This window comes from Grampus griseus (assembly GCF_964374135.1).
Source record: "Grampus griseus genome assembly, chromosome: 11".
Taxonomy (NCBI): Eukaryota; Metazoa; Chordata; class Mammalia; order Artiodactyla; family Delphinidae; genus Grampus; species Grampus griseus.
Window position 1 is genome coordinate 14,678,577 of NC_139005.1, and position 22,866 is coordinate 14,701,442.

Here is a 22,866-nt window from a genome sequence, read left to right on the forward strand (position 1 = left end):
ATTAACAACCCCCAGGAGAAGCATTCAACCAATGACTGAAGGGAATTGGGGTATAAATGCCACAGTTCCTTTCCCATGGGGGGAGGAGAACTCTGAGGCACACGTTCTGCAGTTTCCTGGAGTTCTTCAGTGAGTTTCCAGTTATCTACAGGGGTTACTTGCTTGACTATGATCCCTTTCTTGGCTGTCATCTCTCCCCTATTTCATCTTCCCACCCTCTTACCAGGGTTTCCTGGAGTCATCCTCATATAAATTACTTGTACTCCAGTCTTCATCTCCGGATTTACTTCTAGAAGAAGACAAACTAAGAAAGACTCCCAGGTCCCTGTTGGAGGGATGTCCACACATGATACTCAAACAGGGACCAAGCGAAGTCTTGTGTCATGGACAGGATCACTTCTGCTGGGCAATGAGTGATAACGCTAGCTACAGACAGAATGCAAACCCTTCTCTGGCCCTGCTGGAAAGGGTTGAAATGCTGTGGGAGGCTACAGGAGGCTGGGTTATCAATGGGCAGAGACTCAGGTCCAGTGCACGTCCTGGTAAGTTCAATAACGCCCCTTACAGCATTCCTTTGTCAGGTTCACTCAGCTGAGACTTCCCAGAAGTCAGGCCCTCTCCTTCCTTGGACAAAATTTCCCACCTTAATAGGTACATCTCTGTTACTCTTCACATCTCCACCACCATCCCATGCCACACATCCCCACAGCCCACCTTTTCTCTTCAGGCTTTCTTGAGCAGCACTTCATCCCTCCTCAAAACTTACACTCCTCTTCTCTTTTATAATATGCCCAGAAGCCCCATTAAACCTGCAATTCATATCTTTAACTATTAAGCAATTAACAAAATTAAACAATTAAAAGCTATTTAACTATATTTAAAAATAGCTTGCCTTTTCTTGAGTGTAGGGAAAGTTTCATCTTCAGCCCCTTCCAGAAGATAAGAAGAAATTGTTGTGCACCATCTTTCATTTGCAGCAAAGAAAAAAGAAATAAATCAGGACAGTCTAAATGGCCACGTTCTGTTACATATGTGTAAACAAAACACACCACAACATTAATAGGTTCTATTTCTTAGTAGTAAATTTACAAAGGGTTCTGATTTCCTTTATTCTTTTCTCTGTTTCCCCAATCTTCTGAAAGATACTACATGTACAATCTCAAGAAAATGCAACCATGTGTATCATTTTAGAGTCCATAGATTGCGGACTCTGTGGTTTTTCAAATAATTTGTCTATATTAGGAGGAAGGAACTAACAGGCCCTTGTTAACTTCGATTTCAATTTATTTCCCATTGACAGTTTTTCAAATTTAAAACACGTACACACAAGTAACTATAACTCAAATTCCGTGAATTAGAATACTACTTACCTATTTACAACTATAACAAAACTTGAAATTCTTTTTCTCATGTGTATGCGTGCAAACATAAAATCAATATCTAATCTTACTGAGTATTGAATCTATACACAATTTTTTAAATTACTATCTGGCAGCCCCAAAACAATTCCAGCTTCAGTTAAATTTAAAGATAAAACTTATAGGTGGAGTCTAATACATGACACAAATGAACCGATCTACAAAACAGAAACAGACATAGAGAACAGACTTGCAGTTGCCAAGAGGGTTGGGTGGGGGAGGGATGGACTGGGAGTTTGGGGTTAGCAGATGCAAACTATTATATATAGAATGGATAAACAACAAGTTCTTACTATATAGCACAGGGAACTGTATTCAATATCCTGTGATAAACCATAATGGAAAAGAATATGAAAAAGAATGTATGTATATGTATAACTGAATCACTTTGCTGTACAGCACAAATTAACACAACATTGTAAATCAACTATACTTCAATAAAAAATCTTTAAAGATAAATTCAGCAATATGAGAGCTGATTCTGACCAAGAATGAAAGACCTTATTAGAGGACCATGGTTAAGCACTGGAAATTTGCTCCCTTATAAAATTTCTCATAAAATAGCTAAAGATCATCTTGCTTGAGAAGAGCAATAAAATAAAAGCTACTATCCTTCAAGACAGCCAAAGGTATCTTTCTGAGCTGTTGCCTTCACTGCTCAAGAACATACTAGAATATAGCTCTGAGGCACAGAATGAGCTTCTATGAAATCTCAACCATTTACATCCTATGCATAAGGAAAGGACTAGAAAAGAATGAGTAAAACTTGAAAGCTTTTCACTACATTCTGGATTAAGTTCCTTCCTTAGAACTGTCTGAAACCATTTAACAAAGAAAGTATGTAAGGAGATAAAAATTCAAAATAAAATAAATTAAATTTAGTACAAGTTAATTTACCATAGCTCACAGTAACTAAGAGAGACTATTTGAACAACAAAAACAAAGAGCCATTTCCGGGATAAGCTGCTAGACACATGTCAAGTATTAGGTTGAACTACATGAAATTGCCCAGGTTTGGCCATTTTTTCATCAAATGACAATTTCATATAATTTCACCTAGTATTTTCTCTTACATTTTGCACAACTACAAAACTCAGAAAAGTAATATTTGGTTGTTATGCTGATTTGAAAAACGACATGCAAAACAAAAAATGACAATACTTTATAATCTTATCTTCATAAAGTATGGTAAGCTAGCCGGGAGTAGAAGGACTCAAGAGAAGTTGATATTCAATTTTCAACTAATGTTCAGATGCACATGGTCAAAGACTTATCTGATTCATATAAATTCACATAAAATCAGTCAGAAAACTTGAGTTAAAAACGAACGTCCTTTTCCCCTACTACTTGTATTAACTATTTCAGTTGTTCTCAGTCTGGTCCAGAGCACCATATTAGACACGAATAGGAGGAGAAATTTCTCTCTTTGAGAAATTCTCCAATGGTATTGTCTTCACAACAATTTTTCAAGTAATATGTTAGCATAATATTTGTTGAGATTATGATGCAGTGATGTTTGAGGTGGGAAGCAGTGTGGAGGAGGGGGAGGCACTAGATAAGCCAGATCCTTGACACACATTTCTTTGCTTGGTCTCCCATTAACTAGTGACGCACACCACCAAGACCGCCTGCCCAGCTCCACTCCCAGAATCTCTCCCGGGCTTTAGAATGTGGTTTCATCTCTGTCTGAATCCTTTACAGGAAAAGGGTAATATGGATCCTTGAACATACAAGGTATTAGGAATATTTTAAAGGGGTAACCATTTATATCCTCCTTCTTAAAATACTCTATTTTCTTGGAAACCTTGACATCAACTCATTTGGTTTTCCTTCAACCTCTTTGGCTCTTTTCAAATTCTCAGAGCAGCTTCTCCTCTCTATCCAACCTCTGAATGTTGAGGTTCCTTGGGGTTTAGTCGTGTGGTTTTTCTCTTTTTCTTTTTCTCCCTGATACCTTCCACTCCTGTGGCATTAAATAATATCTATATGATGACAATTCCCAAATTTATATCTCTAGCCAAGATCTCTCTTCTGAGATCCAGATCCACTGACTTCTTAGCATTTCTACTTGGATTTGTCTCCCTCCCAAGTAAAAATTAGAAACTGAACTCTTAATTTTTCTCCCCAAAATTCATCCTTATTCTATATCCTTCATCTCAGTAAATGGCACTTCAATCCCACCAGTTGCCCAAATCAGAAACCTGGAAGTTATTCAGCTTCCCTTTAAGCCTATCACAACCATCACTAAGTTCTATCAATTCAATACAATGTGTGAGTGTGTGTGTGTGTCTCCAATTTTATCTACCTTTTTCAATGGCCATGGACATTTTCTAGCCATGCCACCATCAGCTCTCACCTATACTACTGCAGTAGTACCACCTTACCAAATTGTTCTTCACAAAGCTAAAAAGAGCAAACCTTTAAAAGTACAGACAAGGTCAAATCAATGCCAAGGGTAAAACCTTTTGACAGCTTTTAGGGTATTAATCCAAGACTCTGCAGGATTTTGATTTGGTCTCTGCCCTTCTCTCCAGCCTCATCTTGGGCCTCTCTCCCCCATTCTTGGCCCATTCCTAGCCCACTGAGCAACTGACCTGCTGTTCCATCACCTCCAATACTCCCCTTGCTATTCTGTTAGCTAATATCTTAGGCTTCTGCTTAAATGTCACTTTCCAAAGAGGATTTTTCCTGATCCTCCAAACTAAATTAGGCTCCTCCTACTATGCTTCCTCATAGTAACCTACATTTTTCCTTTAAAAGACCACAATTTTATTTAGACTTATGTGTATTTAATATCTCTCACACTATTCCACAAATGCCTTGAGGGCATTTTATTCACCAATACACCCAGAGTCTAGTAGAGTGCATAAAACGTAACTATTGTTTGATAAATATTTGGAATATCTGAATCAGCTTTTGACATTAATAATTTATTTTCTGACACAACAGCTGTGTTAAAAAATATTAAATTTCTTGCTCTTGCCAGGAATTGCATCAATTCAGTTTGATGTCATAGTTTACTTTTGCTGATTGGAAGCTCTGTTTGGCCCTTAGAAATAATGATTTTTTAAGGGGAAAAATACGTTTTTATCATCACAATTAATTTATTATCATAAACGCAGTTTGAGAAATGAAGATCTTTCAAATGTCCATAAGGAAAGCAATAACAAAGTAAGGGTCCTGGCAATTTATTTATTTTTTTAACATCTTTATTGGAGTATAATTGCTTTACAATGGTGTGTTAGTTTCTGCTCGATAACAAAGTGAGTTGCCCGCCAGTGCAAGATGGTAGATTGAATACATATGTTTACCATCCCTTCCTGCAAAGATCTAACTGAAATGACAATAATTTATGCCAAAAACAAAGAGAACAAATTCATAGCAGCCCCAAGAAGAAGGAGTGACATTAACAGATTTGAATGACTTCTAGAAAACAGAAAGCAGGTGGAATTATGCAGATGGAAAAGAGGGGCTGGGGGGACAGACTGCGGTCAAGAACATGTGGAGGAGAAGGCAGCAGGGGAAGGGGAAGCCACTCTTCCCAGCTCAGCTCCAGAGAAGCTCCAAACCCCGAACTGAGTGGGAAGGGGGCAGAAATCAGGTGATCAATCAAAGGACTGTCTCTAGAGCATGATACAGCCCCCTCCCCCAACTTGCCTCCACGCCCACGTGTGCAAAGTGACTGGCAGCAGCAGCATTTTGCCCTAGACTAAAATCAAAGAAATGCTCTCTAAAGAAATTGAACAACATGCCTGGAAAGGGCAGGGTTCCTAGAGTGGATGGGATACCACAGAATTAGGTGCTTCTTATTTAATCATCCAGTGGCTATATACTTCCTGCTCACACATTCCAGCTGACGCCTACACCCACATACTATACACTCACAGCCAGCCTTCCAAAGCAGGGGAGAGCCTTGTAGGAAAAACCACCCTACAAAACATACCAGCTAGCTGAATTCATCCATTGAATCCTTTACTTAATTCTTATCACGTCCAAGCACAAATTATATAGTATTATGCTGGGCACTGTATAAACATTTCTGGAATGGGGTAAACAAATTAACGAAAGATAAAATAAATCCCTCAAAGAGATTGTTGCCTAGCTTTGGGCTTACAATCATCATTCTCCTAAAACTTTGTTTTGCAGTTGACAAAACTTGCAGCATTTGCATGTTTACTACCTGTTCTTTCCCACAGCTTCAGGAACATTACTTTCTCCTCCTTTGATCCTTTTCATTTTATTCTCTAGTTGTGCTTCCTCTTTACATCAACTATGGAAATTCCTCCAAAACATATGGTTATTCCCTCTCTCTCTCTCTCTCTCTCTCTCTCCCCCCTCCAACCCTCCTCATTCATTCTTTATCAATTTGTTCTCTTTCTTTCATTTGCCTAAGCTCCTCTCTAATGCCCCATCTTCTGGGTATTTCACTCAGATGTCCCTTGTTCACTTGAAAACCATCACCTGCCATCTGTGAGATGGTGACGTCTCACAGCAATGCCACCTTCTTATAGTCATTTATGTGAGATTTTGACTCACTTCTAATTAACTTCTCTCCTTCATTTTCTATACCCAGCCAATCTTTCAGGTCTGTCAACATATCATGGAAGTATTATATGATTTAAACTTGGCCTAATTCCACAGAAATATTTGAGATGGCATGTAGAAAGCACATAAACAAAATAGTTCATCATAAATTTAAAAAATCAGAACTAAAGAAAGTAGAAATTAGAATACAAATACAATATTGGGGAGGGCTAAAACACAGATATGTAGATTATAAAAGCATATACAATTGTTCTAATTTAGTAAAAAATTGGTTTTGAACAATATGATGAAGAAAATGAAATGAAAGATGTACATTCATAGTTTTCAATGTCCAAATATGAACGTTGTTTTCATAAGATGATGGGGTGTGGAAGAAATTCGACAAATAGCAACCCTCTCTCCTACCCAGGTTTTCTATCAGCTGAGAAATTCGAAGAAAGGAACAAGCCAGTGAAGCTAAAATAACAAGATTACCACTGATAAAGCTGCAGTTTGAGAATGTGACCTATATCTGTAGACGAATAGGCTTAACACACTGAACCCAGAATTAGGTCGACTCCCTCTGCCAGTCCCTGCCGTGGCCCCCAGTAAAGGCAGCAGGGCCCCCCTTTACCACTCAGCTTCCAGAACAGCGGAGGACAGTTGAGAGCACACTCTGTGGACAGACACACTCCCAAAAAGAAGAGCGGAGAGAGGGAATGAGCTACCCTTGCCCAGTTCTTCCTTCCAAAATCACCCATCCGATTAACTCACACCTCCCCAAAGGAGGAGCAGGTGAGGGGCAAAGAGATATACAGTTTGCAGCTTCCTCCATGTGGAATCAAGAACATGGGAGAAAAATTCCTTGTTCCCAACATCAGGGTCCCTGAGGGATGTGGCAAGCAAGGTATTTGACAACTTCCCTTCAGTGAATACAGTTAAAAAAAAATATATATATATATATAAAGTATGTATATATGTATACATATATATATGTATATATGTCTTATTGAAACCTGTGATTGTAACACAAAAAACCCAATTCACTGAAAGGAGTTCTGATGGCGGCCTCAACAATAAAAAGTAGAGCATGAAGATTTTCAAAAAGAAAGCTTCATCATGCGCACCTCTGATAAATATAACCTTAGTTTATTTTTTCTTGTAATTTTTTCTATTACAAGAAATTCCACCTTAGAATTTATATCTTCCAATCCAACTCATCACACTATTAAACACCCTTTCTGTACAAATCCTTTCTATCAGGCTGCATCATTGATCCATGAACACAAAATACTCATGTGTCGCAGCTTATATTGTTTCCATCTGCAATGTCCTTTCCTAAACTTTCAAATCTTAACCATCTTTCAAAGAGATTCTAAGATTGCCTTCCTCATGAAACATTCTCTAATTACCCCAGACCACATCGGTATCTGTCTTTTCACTTCTTAGAGCACTTAGAGTCTGCATCAAAATTCTGCTCATATATTTGTGTTGGTGTTGGTCATTCTTGTTTGTCATGTATCATCATGTCTACTTAACCAGACTCCAAACTCTTTAAAAGATAGATATTTTGAACTCTTGAACTTTTCTGTATTAGCTACATCGACCACAGGACTGAATGTAGAGTAGGTGATTAATAAATACTCGTTGAATGACAATCAGTCAAATTGAGCACATATCAGAAAACAGATACAAAACAGGATTACAAGTCAGCTGCTCCAAGGTCCAAACTGAATATAATCTTTAAAAATATTCAACTGAAGCTACGAGAGAATTATGACATTTCAGTCGGTTTACATATTATATGTTGTTCCTGCTTCCTCATATAAAATGATACATATGCCTGAGAATGGAGAGATTACATCAAGATGGCAGTAGCTGAGCACTTAAGTACATGAGTTTGGGTGTTAGATTTGCATTTGACTCCCAACTCTTACCAGTTGTGTAACCTTCCTTTTAATTTTGAAATTTTTTATTCCCACAGTAAATTTGAAAGAAAAGTACAATGAGCAGCACAGTTAATAGCTTGCCATCCTGATAATATAGAGAGATGGATACCGATACACACACACACACAGAGACACACACTGCCCTTTGACCAAACCATCTGAAAAGAGGCTGCAGACCCCATGACACTTTGGCACATAAACTGTGTAATCTTGAGCAACTTACTACAACCTCGATAAGCCTTGGTTTCCTCGTAAGTGAAACCTGGGGAGGGGGTGATTATTAGGCACTCTTAATAAAGTTACTGTGAGGATTACATCTTTAAATACTTGGCATATAACTGTTATTAAGTCCCATAAAATCTGTACATTCACTATTTCAGTCCAGTACTTCCCACACTTGTAATTGTTCATTTAATGGCCTTGTCCACTGGACTCTTAGACTCCACGAAGGTAGAACTGTGATAACTTACTCATCGTTGTATCCACAGCAAGAAGCATTTGGTCTGTGTTAGGGCCACAATTTAAAGATTAAAGACAACACTTATTCCCTACCTAAAAGGGCCATGGTAATTGCTTGTTGAATACTTAAACAATAATAATCCATTTTAATGATTATTAACAGAATTCAGAAAATATGTTTTATTACAGAAAATATGTTTTAAAGAGACAAAAAAAGAAAGTAAAATTCACACATGATCATCCCACCACCCAGAAGTAACCACTCAGTTAATATTTTTGTATATTCTTTCAAACCTCATTAAAATGTAGGCTTTATAAAGCTATATATATGTTTATTAACTGGGTCTTATCGTGTCAAGTGCACAAATACAAATCAGAAAGCACCTTCTTTGCCCCTAATGTGTCATAAAATTTGCAGCTTAATTGCTTCTTTGTGATTTGCCGGATTGTAAGCAAACAAAAGGCAGAGGACGTGTCTTATTTACCTTGGAATTCCTTGGGACCTAGCACATGGTTTTTACACAACTGTTACTGTCAAATAAAAATGAGACCCATTAAAATCTAAAAACCAGCTACAGAATGGTGATTAGCGCTTTGGAAAGACCACTTCTGGCAGGCTGTGCCATAATTCTTCTCAAGAACTAAGGCCTCGATATATTTTGAGAATTTGTTTTGGGTGAAAGAAAAACTACATTTTAGACTCCTAGATTATGAGCCTTCTCTTTTCATACCAATGCATGGTTTCATTGTGATTTTTCATTTTTGATTTTATTGAGTATAATAGAAAATTTAACTTCAGTAGAAAGAAGATTTTTATTTTAAAGCCTTATGGAGGTGATTATTTTATAGGAACTGATGATATTTTGTAAATATTCAAATATAAAATACTTTAGTAGTTTTACTGAAGTTTTCAATCTGCCATTTGATGTGAGCTGGCTTGATTCCCAGAATGAAGTCTATGTGTATTTATTCAGTCGAGTGAGCCCAGACCCATCTCTGAGGACACTGCCCATTCCCTCGAGTTGGTCTCAGAATTCACTATATTCTTGAACTTACCCAGTTCGTTGGGTGGCTCAGTGCCTTGGAAATATACCTGGGTGTGGGGGGGGGGTGTTCTTCTTTTTATACATATAATCCAAGCCTTCTTGTGATCCTCAGTTTCATCTAATCCTCAGTTTCATCTAATAATCTTATCTTCCTATTTCCAGATGTTCCCTTTCCTCTTTAATGTCATTTTATGTAATAAGTGCTCACCCAAAGCACTGCAAAATACTCGTAAACAATCAGGCTGAGCACGTTAAAGTTTTCTGTGAGGTCACTGACAAACAATTCTTTCTACATCTCCTTTCAATACTATGTACCCATTTTTTTAGGTAAATGAAATATCTGGTATATACAAAAGAATATAAATAAGTTATGACACAAAATAATAAAACAAATATTGAATATTTACTTTTGAAACCTGTTTCAGATTTAACAGATAATATTATCATTTAAAACATTAATAAAACAGTGAGAGAGATAATAGATAGAAAGAAAGAAAGATAGGTAGATACATAGATAGATGTCATTTATTTAACATATACTCCTCCAAACAACTATATATACTCACGAATGATAAGGCAAAACATGCTCAGGTTGCTTGTGAAGTGTGTGTATACATGACAAGTAATAACAGGTTTCTGCTTCCAACGATATGCCTGACTAGAAGGTTCAAGGAAACATACCTCTATAGAACAACTGAAGTTTGGAAACAACATATTGTGTGAAATATTGCTAACCTCAAAGGAACAGGAACATTTCCCAGGGACATACTCTCTTTTTAAAAAGTCACTGGATCCAGACTGGTAGCAGACATCCAGGAGGAGCAGAGTTCCCAGAAGGCAGCTGCTAAACTAGCAACGCTGTCTGGAAACTCAGCCTTACGCCAGCCTTGGGCCAGTACGAGTCTCAGAACAAGGACCTACAACTCACATGCAGAGCTTAGGTAGTTCCAGGTTGGAGGGTACCACCAGCATGAAAAAAAAAAGGAAATTCTCTACAGAATAGTTTCTCAAATTTTCAATTTAGGCAAAGGATCAAAGCAAGAAACTCACAATATTTGATGCCAAACATAGTTGAAAACATGCCACCAGTGAGAGAGAGGGGAAAGAACAGATCCAGAGGCTGTAGAGATTACAAATGTAGCTACAGAATACAGAACAATGACATACAAAATGATTAAAGAAATAGAGGATAAAATCAGAGATCACCTATCAAAATGAGACTGTTAAAGACTGACAGATATATCTGCAATAAAACTTGTAGAAAGGAAACATATAATGTTGAAGTCAAGATCTCAGTCAATGGGCTAAACTGAAAATAAAACACAGCTGAAGAGAAAATTAATAACTAATATACACACAGACACGCACACACACACAAAGAAATTACCCAGAATGAAGCAGAGAAGACAGAGAGATGCAAAATATACAGACATATATGGAAAGCCGAATAATGACTAACATAATTCTAATTAAAATTACTGAAGAAGAGAATAGAAAACGAATAAAAATATTGTGCCTGACCTAGAAAACAATCTGGTGAAATTGATTCTAAAAATAAAAGCCTTTGGGAAAAAAAGTGTGTTAATACTGATGTATAGTCACATGCTTTAAAGCTTTAAACATGCAATACTCAGCTGAGGCACATTTTACATTTTTTCAGAGATCATTTTCCATGATGCACAGTGTTGAGTATAAAAATTACCTAATAGAATTCTGGTATTTTTAGATTTAAAAAAATTGGCATTCCTGAGAGCAAAATTTAGTTGTCCAAATTTGTGACTGATTTCAAGTTCTCAAAGTCAAAATCTGCAGGGGAACCGTATCTATAGGGGAAGAGGAGAACAGATTGGTTATTGTGATGGACAGGAAAAAGAAAGGGAGGTAAATGACATGAAAGCAGCCTTAGCACTTTATGCTATAGTCCTAGAAAGAAATCTCCCGAAACTCTGTCTCCTACTAAAATTTTAAATTGCTTAGACCTGAAACTTGGAGCATTTAACAAATCTTTAAATTAAAATCTAACAGCATAAAGATTCAGCACCTTTTTGTTTATTTAAAAGGTTATACTTTTTTGTTACTCTTCTCTATCTTGTAAATCTTTAAATCATGTATTATATTTATATTTAATATGCACAAGTACCACTATACGCATGTTTTATAACTTAGTTCATCTTCCCCATCATCCTATGAAGTAGGTGCTATTTTTATAAATGAGGAGACTAAAGCCAAGTGAGTTAAGTATCTTGCCCAGAATCACAATGTTAGCAAAACGAACATTGTCTGCTAACATTTTTGAGTAGTGTGATTTTTTTTAAAATGGGTCATTGTGAAAAATACTCTTCTTATGTGAACATTCAAAGCTAATCCTGCAATGCCAATGGTAGATGAAATCAAATGTAAATTTCTAGTTTCTGGATCATTTCTAAAACTTCCTCTCCATCAACCTTTTCCAAAACTCCCCAGATATTAAAATTAGCCTGCCTTCGTTCGGCCACCTATGTGTTCCTCAAGTCTGAGTCTGCTGAGGCCCTAACGCAACAGGGGAGCTGGAAAAGTCAGGCAGAAACAAAGAGGAAGGGTAGCCGCTACAGGATTCACTTGCAGTCACAGGGCCATCAATAACCGAGCCACCTCTTATTAGCGGTTAGGATAGCCAACCCTACTGACTTTGCATTTTTAGAAAATTCTGAGGAGCGGTTAGGGCTCTATTGACGTGGAAGCAAATAAACTATGATCTAAGACTGTCGGGTAAATCTGACAGACTTTGAATGTGGTCTGGCATGTTTCAGGCAATAGATTGCTAACTGAAATTGGGAAATAAATTGATAAAAAAGAGATGAGTTTACATTGAATTGTCAGGCACATCACTGGCCAAAATAACTGGTTTCAATAAATGGGATTTGATGCAGGATCATCTCCTTCATTTTCATCTAGGTTTCAAAGGCTATAGTCCCACTAAATAATATTATATCTCACCACAAACACCAATGTTAATGTGATCCTTTCCTTCTGGATGACCTGATCCAAGTACCATATAAAAAATACACCACTGAGTACTAAAAATAAATCCAGCATGAGGCAGAGTTCTTCCCTTTCATCTTCCACATTGGGGTATTATTACAATTTTAATGATCTGCCTAGGATTTTTCATACACTCTGCTTCTTTTGAAGGAAGGACAGGACACCTATTGAAAAACACCAATCTCCTTGAAATGTCTGCAGCAATGGAGCAGTGGGAATATATGCTTTGCTATATATAAAGAAAGAAAAAGACTAAAGCAATCAGAAGTGTATCACTTTGGTCTTTTATGATACACTGATTTTCCTTTAGAGAGAACAGGTACTTGTGTTCTAATATTGTATTTTCAGTTACTACATTATTCCTTTAAGGTACTCAGAGTATTAACATCCCCACCAAAAGTCTTCTCTCTAAATATTATTTCTGCTTTAGAATCTTGTAGTCAACCCAATGCAATCATTTGATTATATATCTGGTCAAGCTTCTTTCATTTCTTCCCAAAGGGAAATTTAACAATTTTTTTAAATGATTGAAACCTCATCTATACACTTAGGAAGTCTTATATGCTTATTAAAATACAAGTTTTGCTGATAAGTACTTAGAAATGCTAGGAGTTGGGGTAGGAATAACGAAGGAACTAATAATGTTTGAGCAATTACTATACAGTAGGTGTTCCATAGTGGGTGTATTACTGTATAGTGGGTACCTTCAAATGTTATCACATTTAAACTTCTCAACAAACTCCAAATCTCAGCTAACCCTGTGTGGAAGGAAAATATTACAAACATTAGGGTCAAATCAATTCACTTTTCTTATCATGAATTACTCAAAGCCATGTCACATTTTAGTTTGCTCAACATTTGGATTATGATTTAAAAAAACAAAAACAAAAAACAGTTCCTTTGCCCAGAGCTGCTAATTGTCCCTCCTTCTTGTGACTGGTAAAACAAATCATTCTCTTATCAACAAGATGACATAACTTCTTGATAAAATTTTGTAGTATAATTTGCTTTCTTCTTGAAGACACCCTTTCTGAATACCTTGGGCTTCATCTTAATTTGGATCATCCAAGGATTTTATCATATTACTAGATTAGTTTTATTGTTTCATGGATTCCATATCCTCTTTTCTCTTAGATTCATTTTTACTTCTCTTGACATATCTGCAAATACATTTTTCAGAAAAAGTTAATAAGAGACAAAATTTCTGGACCTCTTGCTAGAATTTCTGGAAATGGGTTTTTGGCCAGGTCTAGAATTCTAGAATAAAATCTTTCCCTTCAGAACTTGAAATCATTGAACCATTATCTTCCTGCATCTAGTGCTGTTGATGAAAAGTCTGAAACCAATGTAACTCCTTTTCCTTTGAAGGTAAATAGCTTTTCCTCTGAATAATTTTCAGAATGTCCATTTTATTCATCTGAATAAATCTAGTCTTCTGAAATTTATCAGGGATATAGCTAATGTAAGATGCTAAAAACTATTATTCAGTATGGCACTCCATAGGCCCTTTCAATCTGATCACTCATATATTTCATCTATCCTGAGATATATTTATATTGTTTTCTCCTTTCTTTTTTTTCCCCTCAATTTTCTATTTTTAGAACCCCTATTAGATGTTTGTTGGAGCTCATGGATGGATTCTCCATTTGTCTTAATTTGTCCCTAATCAGCAACCATATTTGTAACTACCAAAAACTTCTTTTTCTCTAATAGCTCCTTTCCTAGGGTAGCTTATTAATTTCAGTGTTTTCTTGTCTCTGGCCACTCACCATGGTTCTGACATGCCACTCCCACCCCTATATATGCTCCAACCTGAGCAGGTCTGACCACCCCCCAACACAGGGTGGGAGGGAGGCTTCCTTGGCAGCAATACTGGCATCCTTCAAGTAAATGACAAGTTCCTACCTGGGCCCCCAAGGCTATGACCAACTGCCACCAGGCAGGTGTTGCCCTTAGAAGATTGCTGTGGGGTCTATACCTCCATAGGACTTTGGTTCTGAGAGCACAGAGGAGAGAAGGAGAGAGCAGATATGTAAGTAATGAGACCATTTTGCACAAAATGGCTGAGTGCTTTGGCTCTGGTGGCCTGGCTTCGAGAGGAGAAAATGGAAAGAGCCTGAAGACAGTTTGGGGCCAGGAAACACCTGGAATACATGAAGGTTACCCTTTTCAGAACCTCAGTTAAATTTCACCTTCATTTAGTGGGATAAGTTCATTAAAATGGACCAAATGCCCGCTTGTCACAAGAGTTACAAGCATTAAAATTTTTAGCAAAAATGACAGTATGTCTGAAGCACATAACAATAATACTGAAAAGAAAAAAAGCTAGACATATACATCCTGTTTGATTTCAGTGATATAAAATTCTAAATCAGACATAAATGGTGGTGTAGAATTACATGAGAAGAAATGGTGAAACTCTACAGAAAGGTGAGTAAAAGATTATTAAGTCAGGAGAAGGGTTTCCTCAATCTGGAGAGAGGCAACTAGGAGTTTCTGAGGTGCTGATCATGTCCCATTTCTTGACCTGGGTAGTGGTTTCATGGGTATTTACTACAAATTAGTTATTAAACTATACATTTATGTTTCCGTACTTTTTTGGATGTATGCTATATTAAACAGTATTTTTTTTAAAAGAAAAAGATTTCATTAGAATAGGTTGGAAGCCAGTTTCTGGTATAGAGTGATATATGTAAAAACATGAGATGTCCCCTTCTAACCACTGAAGAAGGACAGCCACTGAAGTAAACAACCATTGCCATGTTCTGTTGAGTGGCTGTTAGCTACCTATGGTACAGATATGACAGACATAATAACCTCAACACATAGGTGATACTGAATTGCAGAAGTATCATTAGGAAGTGATGGGTTTTGAGTATTTATTACCTCTGTTTTAAAAATAAATTATTAATCTTAAGTTCCTAGAACTTAATCCTTAATTATGGCCTCGTTTAATAACCAGCTCACAAAAACCCTGAAAATTTCACAAGTTACTGGTAAGCCAGTGCAAGCCAGCTTCAGCACACCACTGACTACAGTTCACAACACAGGACTTAATGAGGGTGAAAAGGAGTGTAAGCAAACCAAAGCCTGGTCTCGGAAACCGAGTACATGTAGGGCACAATTTATTTATTTATACATTTAGGAATAGCATAGCACTTACTACCCGCCAGGTGCTGTTCTCAGCACTGTACAAATATTCACTCTGATGGCTGTGGCTGTGCCTGAAGCAGAGGCATGCACTGGAATTAACTACTCAAGGTCTTCAAAGACGAACAGCATCACAAGCTCATCCAGAAATGGGTCAAGACTCACACACTGGCCAATGACAGAGGAAGTTGAACATCATGGAGGGAAATTGCTGTGATTAAGCATGGCCATTAATGAAGCATTTACAAAAGAGTTAATGAATGGCTCCAGTTGGGAACAGGAAGAAAAGGGGTCAAGTGAAAGAAACAAGAGGAAGTAACCAAGGAGAACGGGAGGGCGTGGTTAAGTGTCTTTATGTAAGACTAAGAACAAGGAGACAATCAAATGTGAGGAGGAAAGGGTGATACAGACAAGCAGTCCTACCTAGACTGCTTTGGAGCCCAACAGATGGCCCTAAAGCCACAAGAAACTCTTCAGAGCTTCCAACACAACCTGAAAAGCAAGCGTGAAGGATAAAATTGCCGCTAACTGTAATTAAAAGTATCATGTTCTTGGAAGGGCTTTATATTACAATGTGATGTAGAGACGAAACCAGTTTCATACAGAAAACAGTAAATGGATGAATGATACAGGCAGTTGTCAGTTCTATTCAATATAATATTAAAACTTTTAAATTACTGTGTAATTTTAAATGATGTTATGAATGCCTGCACCTGCCAGATACTAGAATTCTAGAACTAGGTAATTATGAGTGCTTATTTTTTTCCAGTTTTATTGAGATAACTGACATATGGCACTGTATAGGTTTAAGGCATACAACATAATGATTTGACTTCCATACCTCATGAAATAATGACAGTAAGTTTAGTGAACGTTCATCATCCCATAAAGACGGAGTAGATACCAGCAGTACTGGGTAGGAAGCTACAGGTGTTGAAAACTAATTGGACACAGGTGTCAAATGATAGGTGTTGGTCAAAGTCTAGAAGCTACTGCCACATTTTTTTTTTTTTTTTTTTTTTTTTGCGGTACGCGGGCCTTTCACTGACGCGGCCTCTCCCGTTGCGGAGCACAGGCTCCGGACGCGCAGGCTCAGCGGCCGTGGCTCACGGGCCCAGCCGCTCCGCGGCATGTGGGATCTTCCCGGACCGGGGCACGAACCCGTGTCCCCTGCATCGGCAGGCGGACTCTCAACCACGGAGACACCAGGGAAGCCCTACTGCCACATTTTTATTCTGAGCTAAGCAGTAGTCTACTAGAATGACACATTAATTTAAAACGAGAGGTTCATAGGGTGTTTTATTTTTGTGTTTCAATTTTAAATTCACTTACGGAGTTAAGCAGGATTTTTCTTAAATTTCTCAATTTTTTATATATAGTGGTTGAGGTGACACATTAAATCATATACTATATTAAATCATATCAAATATTAAATCATATACTAAATCACATATTTGTGGTTTCTCAAGGGCCCATACTGAGTTTGAAGTAATATAAAACAGAAGAGAAGACCTAGCCCGTGCCCTGGAGGTTTGTAATCTCAGCACGACAGGCAGCTGTAATGGTCTGACTAATACGATTCAGGGATGACTGGGTTACCACTGTGGCTTTGGTTTGCTCTAGGAACTCTTCCAATTATACAAAGAATCATGGAACCAAGAGAAAACTGGCATTTTGAAAAGATGGATGCTTAATGCCTTTACCTCCACCCCACTCTCAATCTCGCCTGGGGAAGGAGAGGAGGAAAATGCAGAATGGCAAGGTTGTCTTACCCCTTGGGAGGTGGTGGTTTTTGCTCTCCAAGGTATGCGTGTCACGTGCATCTACAGTAGTGCACTAATGCAAAGTGAAATCGAAGCTGGGAAAGCTTCCTTTTACTCTGTTCCGAAAGTGAAGCTCAGAATAGTATACAGCTTATTGTTTGGATAAGATCTAGCCTCAGAACAGTGCCTTGATTGGAGAACCAATAAAAGTATATCGAGACTCTTGCGAAGACTCTTGACACACGTGCTGGCCTCCTCACCTGTCAGCACTCACATCTGTTTGTAGAAGTGCTGGAACCTGTTATCATAACATCAAAACCTACCCATACATAAGCAGTCTTACTTTTCTGAAACCTTGTTAAAGTCACAGCCGCCATGCATCTCAGTTCCTTCATCTGCCAAAAAAAGATCATAAAGTTGCCTCTTCCCTGTCTTTCCAAACCTATCCTTTCATAATCCCTGAAGCTGACCTCACCTGGCTTCTTCCATCCCTCACAATGCCACGTTGGTCTCTTTCTAAGTCCCACCACCCTTTTCCCCTCTTTAAAATAATTATTGCTGCAGATTTCCTGAGAGATGACTCCATCATTGCTGTTCAGAAGCCTCTCTCTGTCTTTTCCACATTCCAGTATCATGGGATGACTTCAAGTGGCATTTCTGCCCCTCTCCTTTCTCCTATCAAGCCGAGAAGGCAAAGAACCAGAGTAAAGACAGGGGCCTGTGCGTCTTGGAAATCAGGGGTCAGTCACATTTGAATTTTGAGAAATCAAGTAATAGCTCAGTCGCTCCTGCTGCCTTTTCTGTCCTGGCACACAGCCAGGAGAGGCAGAGCAGGGGACAGCAGAAGTGAGTTTTCAAGGGTGTCAGCTCTTGGGACTGTTCCAGCCTGCCTGGCCATATCCACAGGAGAGGGGACAGAGCCTTCAAACTCTGCTTTCATTGCCTGGACTCTACTGTGTCAGTCATCAGCTCTCCAACCTGAGAAGAAGGCAAGTGGTAATAAAATCAAATTCTTTTATTTTTTCAGACAGAATCTGAAATTAGAGTTGAAATAATTTTGTGTGCACCTTCTTAATGAAGCACTGTTTCCTGCAGAGAGTTTCTGAATTTAGAACTCTTACCTCCTTGCCATCTTTATCACGTCAGCTCTGTGGCACTTAACTTCTTGTTTTTCCCCTTTGGGAGGGGTAAAAAAACGAATGAATAAAATTACAGGTCACTATTGTTTGCAGGCTGCAAACAAACGATGGTAGAAGAAAACCCATAGTTGTTTGAAGCTGAAAATAATACCAATTGTACTGGCTGTGACACACTCGCATGTTGCAGCTCTCAGATCTTCAGGACTATCATACTTTTTCAATCAGTTCCTTTCACCACAGGCTCTAACTCGTGAGCACGGTAGGCCTAAGGGACCTCGTGAGGAAAGGATTATTATTAGAAATATTCATTTCTGCACCAGGGCTTAAGGAAATATGCAGTGACATATGGATCAGCACTGAAATTTTAAACCTTTAATTGACTTTTTACGGGTCCATACACTGAATATTAAACACATGGATTTTTTTCTGTTATATTTCCAAACTAATTTTGCATTCTGTTTAGTTCAGTAACATTATCTCTTTGTTTTTAAATTTGTTTTCCGCTAACTAATTTTATCACGCTGCTTTAGACCAAGCTACCATCATCACCCAAATCTGCCATTTCACACTGTGTCATCTTGCTGTGTCCTGACATGGTAACGCATACACGGCACATTTCCAATTATCTACGGTAGTGCATGATTGGAAGGGCGTAGATAAGCAAAGCCCGCAAATAATCCTAAAATCTCTTTGTAGCCAGCACTACATTTTCAGGACTTTTCTTCACAAAACATTCCAAAAAATTTGCTAATAAAATTGACTGGATTTCCAATTTCTGCTCCTGACCGTGTTAACTCATTGGTGAAAGTGAGGATAATAAGTAGATAAATTATTAAATGACAACAACGGGAGAGTCAAAATCGACATACAAATTAGCCTGTTCTCCACTGCAGCAATGAGAGTTGGCTAAATCTCAATAGGCCTTTTTAAAAGAAATAATGCTCTGCAGTGGGGGAAGGAGGTTTCCGAACTTGAGTCTGTGGTTTTGGCTAGGACTCAAACAGTTGGCCTGCCTGGAGGTGATAGAGCAACTTTGGGAGCCTGGAGCAGCAATTAGCTCTCTGGATGCCAGTCACTGGCAGCTAGTAGCAATGGCCAGTGCACCTCGTCCAGCGTGGTGGGCAGGCAAGACTTCTGCATCAGACATTACTGAGAGCAGCCAATGCAGCAACTAGGGAAATGGACTGCCCAACGCATGAAAGCAGAGAGGACCTGAATCTGAGTGTGCATGAGCTGCACCAGGAGTGGATCTGAGTGGATAAGAACCAGGGAAATATTACTACCCTTAATATCACTCTTAAAAACATTACTCCCAGCGAAGTGAGAGAGTGGCATGGACATATATACACTACCAAATGTAAAATAGATAGCTAGTGGGAAGCAGCCACATAGCACAGGGAGATCAGCTCGGTGCTTTGTGTCCACCTAGAGGGGTGGGATAGGGAGGGTGGGAGGGAGACGCAAGAGGGAGGAGATATGGGGATATATGTATACGTATAACTGATTCACTTTGTTATAAAGCAGAAACTAACACACCATTGTAAAGCAACTATACTCCAATAAAGATGTTAAAAATATATATTACTCCCAGGAAAATGTGAGAAAGAGGAATTACAGATACATGGGTGATCACACACTTTTTTAAAGATGTAATTGTAGTGTGTAACTATGTGTTTGACTTTTTAACTTTTGTAGCCAAACATATTTCCTCTTTTCCTACCTCTAGGGTCTCTTCTGTTTCCCAGGTTCTTGGGAAATCTCTTCATTCATGTAACAGTAGTCAGGTGGGCACTATGTTTTCTCTGATAAAAGACTGGGGTGATCTGTCTAGATTGACTCAACCCAGAGTTGTAACATACTCAAACAGTGGCTTTATAAACACCAAAAATTTGCTCAGAAAACAGAGTATCTCAGATGGGGATTGACACATACACACTACTATATATAAAATAGATAACTAATAAGGACCTACTGTATAGCACAAGGAACTCTACCCAGTGCTCTGTAATGACCTATATGGGAAAAGAATCTAAAAAACAGTGGATATATGTATTTGTATAACAGATTCACTGTGCTGTACACCTGAAACTAACACAACTTTGTAAATCAATTATACCCCAATAAAAATTAAAAAAAGAAAACAGAGTATCTCGTAAGTCTTGCTTTGTTTCTAGGCCACAAGGGGATGTATTCAAACAAGAGGATAAAACAAGAAGGAAATGTATTCTTTTTTCCTATCTTGCCAACCCTTCTCCCTTCCCCTGATGGGCAACATACATGTTTTGTGCTTTGTGAAAGGAGGGGCAGATAGAGCAGCAGTGGTGGGCTACCCCTGAAACTCTGCCCAAAGGCCTGGCAGAGTGGGAATTTACATGTCCTGCTCTGTAGACATAGTTCGTTCCTGTTAGAAGTAGTTCAAACCATGTTCAGTGATCTTTAAGAATCCAGGAAAAGGGGGGAAAGGCTGAGAGACTGGAGACAGAAAACAAAAAATTGACATTTTTTCTAAATCCAAGCTGGATACTGTAAGGTGCAGATTAGCAATTACATTTGTTAGGCCAATTGTGGCCACCAATAGCAGAGAGCAACTTGAGCTTCTTAAACAAATAATGGAAATTCACTATAAAGCTGACCTGAAGTCAAATTCCAATACAGTCATGTTCAAGTCTCAGTTCTGTGGCTTCTTAACTCCGTGACTTTACGCCAATCACTTAACATCTCTAAGCCTCAGGGTTTTATCTGTGACATGAAGATCATGGTGGCACCTGACATGCAGGTTTACTGTGATGGTTAAGTGAGATGATGCCTGTAAAGTACTAACCACAGGGCCTGGCTATTTGTAAATGGCAGCTATCGTTATTATTATTAAAAGACTCACGTGAGGTTATGAATGGTGTCAGCGAACATGTAAAGAGTGGCCATGTGGAAGACAGAAAATAGGTAGAACTCAGAAACAGTTTTCAGCTCAGTTGGGGGAAAAGCTCTTGAACAATCTGAGTCATTCACGAGGAGAATGATTTGTTGCAAGAACTGAGAGGCTGCTTCCAGCTCCCTGGAGCAAGACAAATACCAGCAGGGCAACTTGGTGGGATGTAAAAGTTTCTCCAGCATTAAAGAGATGGTTGGACAACGAGACAACCATTAAGATTCTTTCAAGCCCATAAGATCCTATGATTCTATTAGTCCTTTCCCTTTGAATTACAATAGAAATGAGAAGAAAGTCACATTTAAGGAATGGCAGAGAGGAGAAGAAAACAGAAGAAGACTGCTGCTCCATACTTACTGAATAGCCACTATTTCTCCAGAAAAGACGTCATCCCCATTACCATGAATGACGATAATTTCCAGAGCTCCAGAAGGTGGGTATTATGGATGTTCATTTTGCAGTTTGTAAAAACATACTTGTGTTTCCAGCATTTTACTATATACAAGGGCCTGCTTAGGACTGTAAGAGGGTTTCAAAATGACTCTTTCTGCACCTTCTAAAATTTAGTGGCCATCTCATCAAATTGGTACTTACCCCACACTGAACAGAAACTGCCCCAGTTGGGTTGCCTCAAGGAGACACTCTGAGAATAGAGGTGTGCTTACAGAGCCACTTGTCATCCTGCATCAGAAAAGAATGCTCTTGCCTACTAACTATTCAAGGCAACTGCAGACCGCAGTAAAGGATGCTGCTTTTAAAAAGTTTCTCACTATTGACTCAAGGTTCTTTAGTCATGGGATGGTAGCACAATTCCACTTAGAATTAACTAGGAAGTCTATGGCCACCACACTCTGTGGATATAGATGCACTGGAACTTGGAGAGCAAAGGTGGAAATACTTGTGTAAAAACCCCTGCTTAAAATCAGATTCTAAATAGTGCCCCATTTGGGTGACCAAGGATTCAGAATCTTAGAAGAAGAAGAGATTTTCAGTTCAGATGTTTAATAAAGTCTCCAAAAAAAAAAGTCTCCACATGTCTGCTTGTCAGAGGCCCTGACTATTTTTATCCTATTATGGGCTCTGGCTTTAACTTGAACTCTTCAAAGCCAGAGAAAGTTTAGAGAGTTTCAATACACAGACCATTACTTTCCCTGCTCCCATGAGTGAAAAAGAAAGAAAAGGAAAATATTCTGATACCAAGAATCTAGAGATGAAAGGACTATAAAAAGTAAAATAGCCATCGCTGATAGAGTGCAGAACCCACAACGCTGAGGTAGTGATTGCTGTCAACTACTGTCAATTCTGCTTCAGGACTGGAGTGTAAGGTAGGACAGCTAGGACAGTGCCCATAGTCATGAAACGATTTCCTCTTGGGCGGAAGTAGTTGCCATCAGGTAGTGAGTCTGGAACCAGAGAGAAAATATTTTATGCTATCTTTCGACTCACTGTCAAAGAACAAAGATGTGTCCCT

General features: G+C 38.5%; 1 protein-coding gene across 1 annotated transcript in view; it reads left to right on the top strand.

Moving 5' to 3' along the window:
* Positions 1 to 409: 409 nt before the first annotated feature.
* LOC309829389 (MORF4 family-associated protein 1-like 1) overlaps positions 410 to 22,866 on the top strand; it is a gene marked incomplete at both ends in the record, with an annotated part of 135,358 nt that continues 112,901 nt past the window's right edge. The window contains one exon of the mRNA XM_082665237.1: positions 410 to 542. Coding sequence (XP_082521363.1) covers positions 410 to 542 — 133 coding nt within the window. The remainder of the gene's footprint in view (positions 543 to 22,866) is intronic.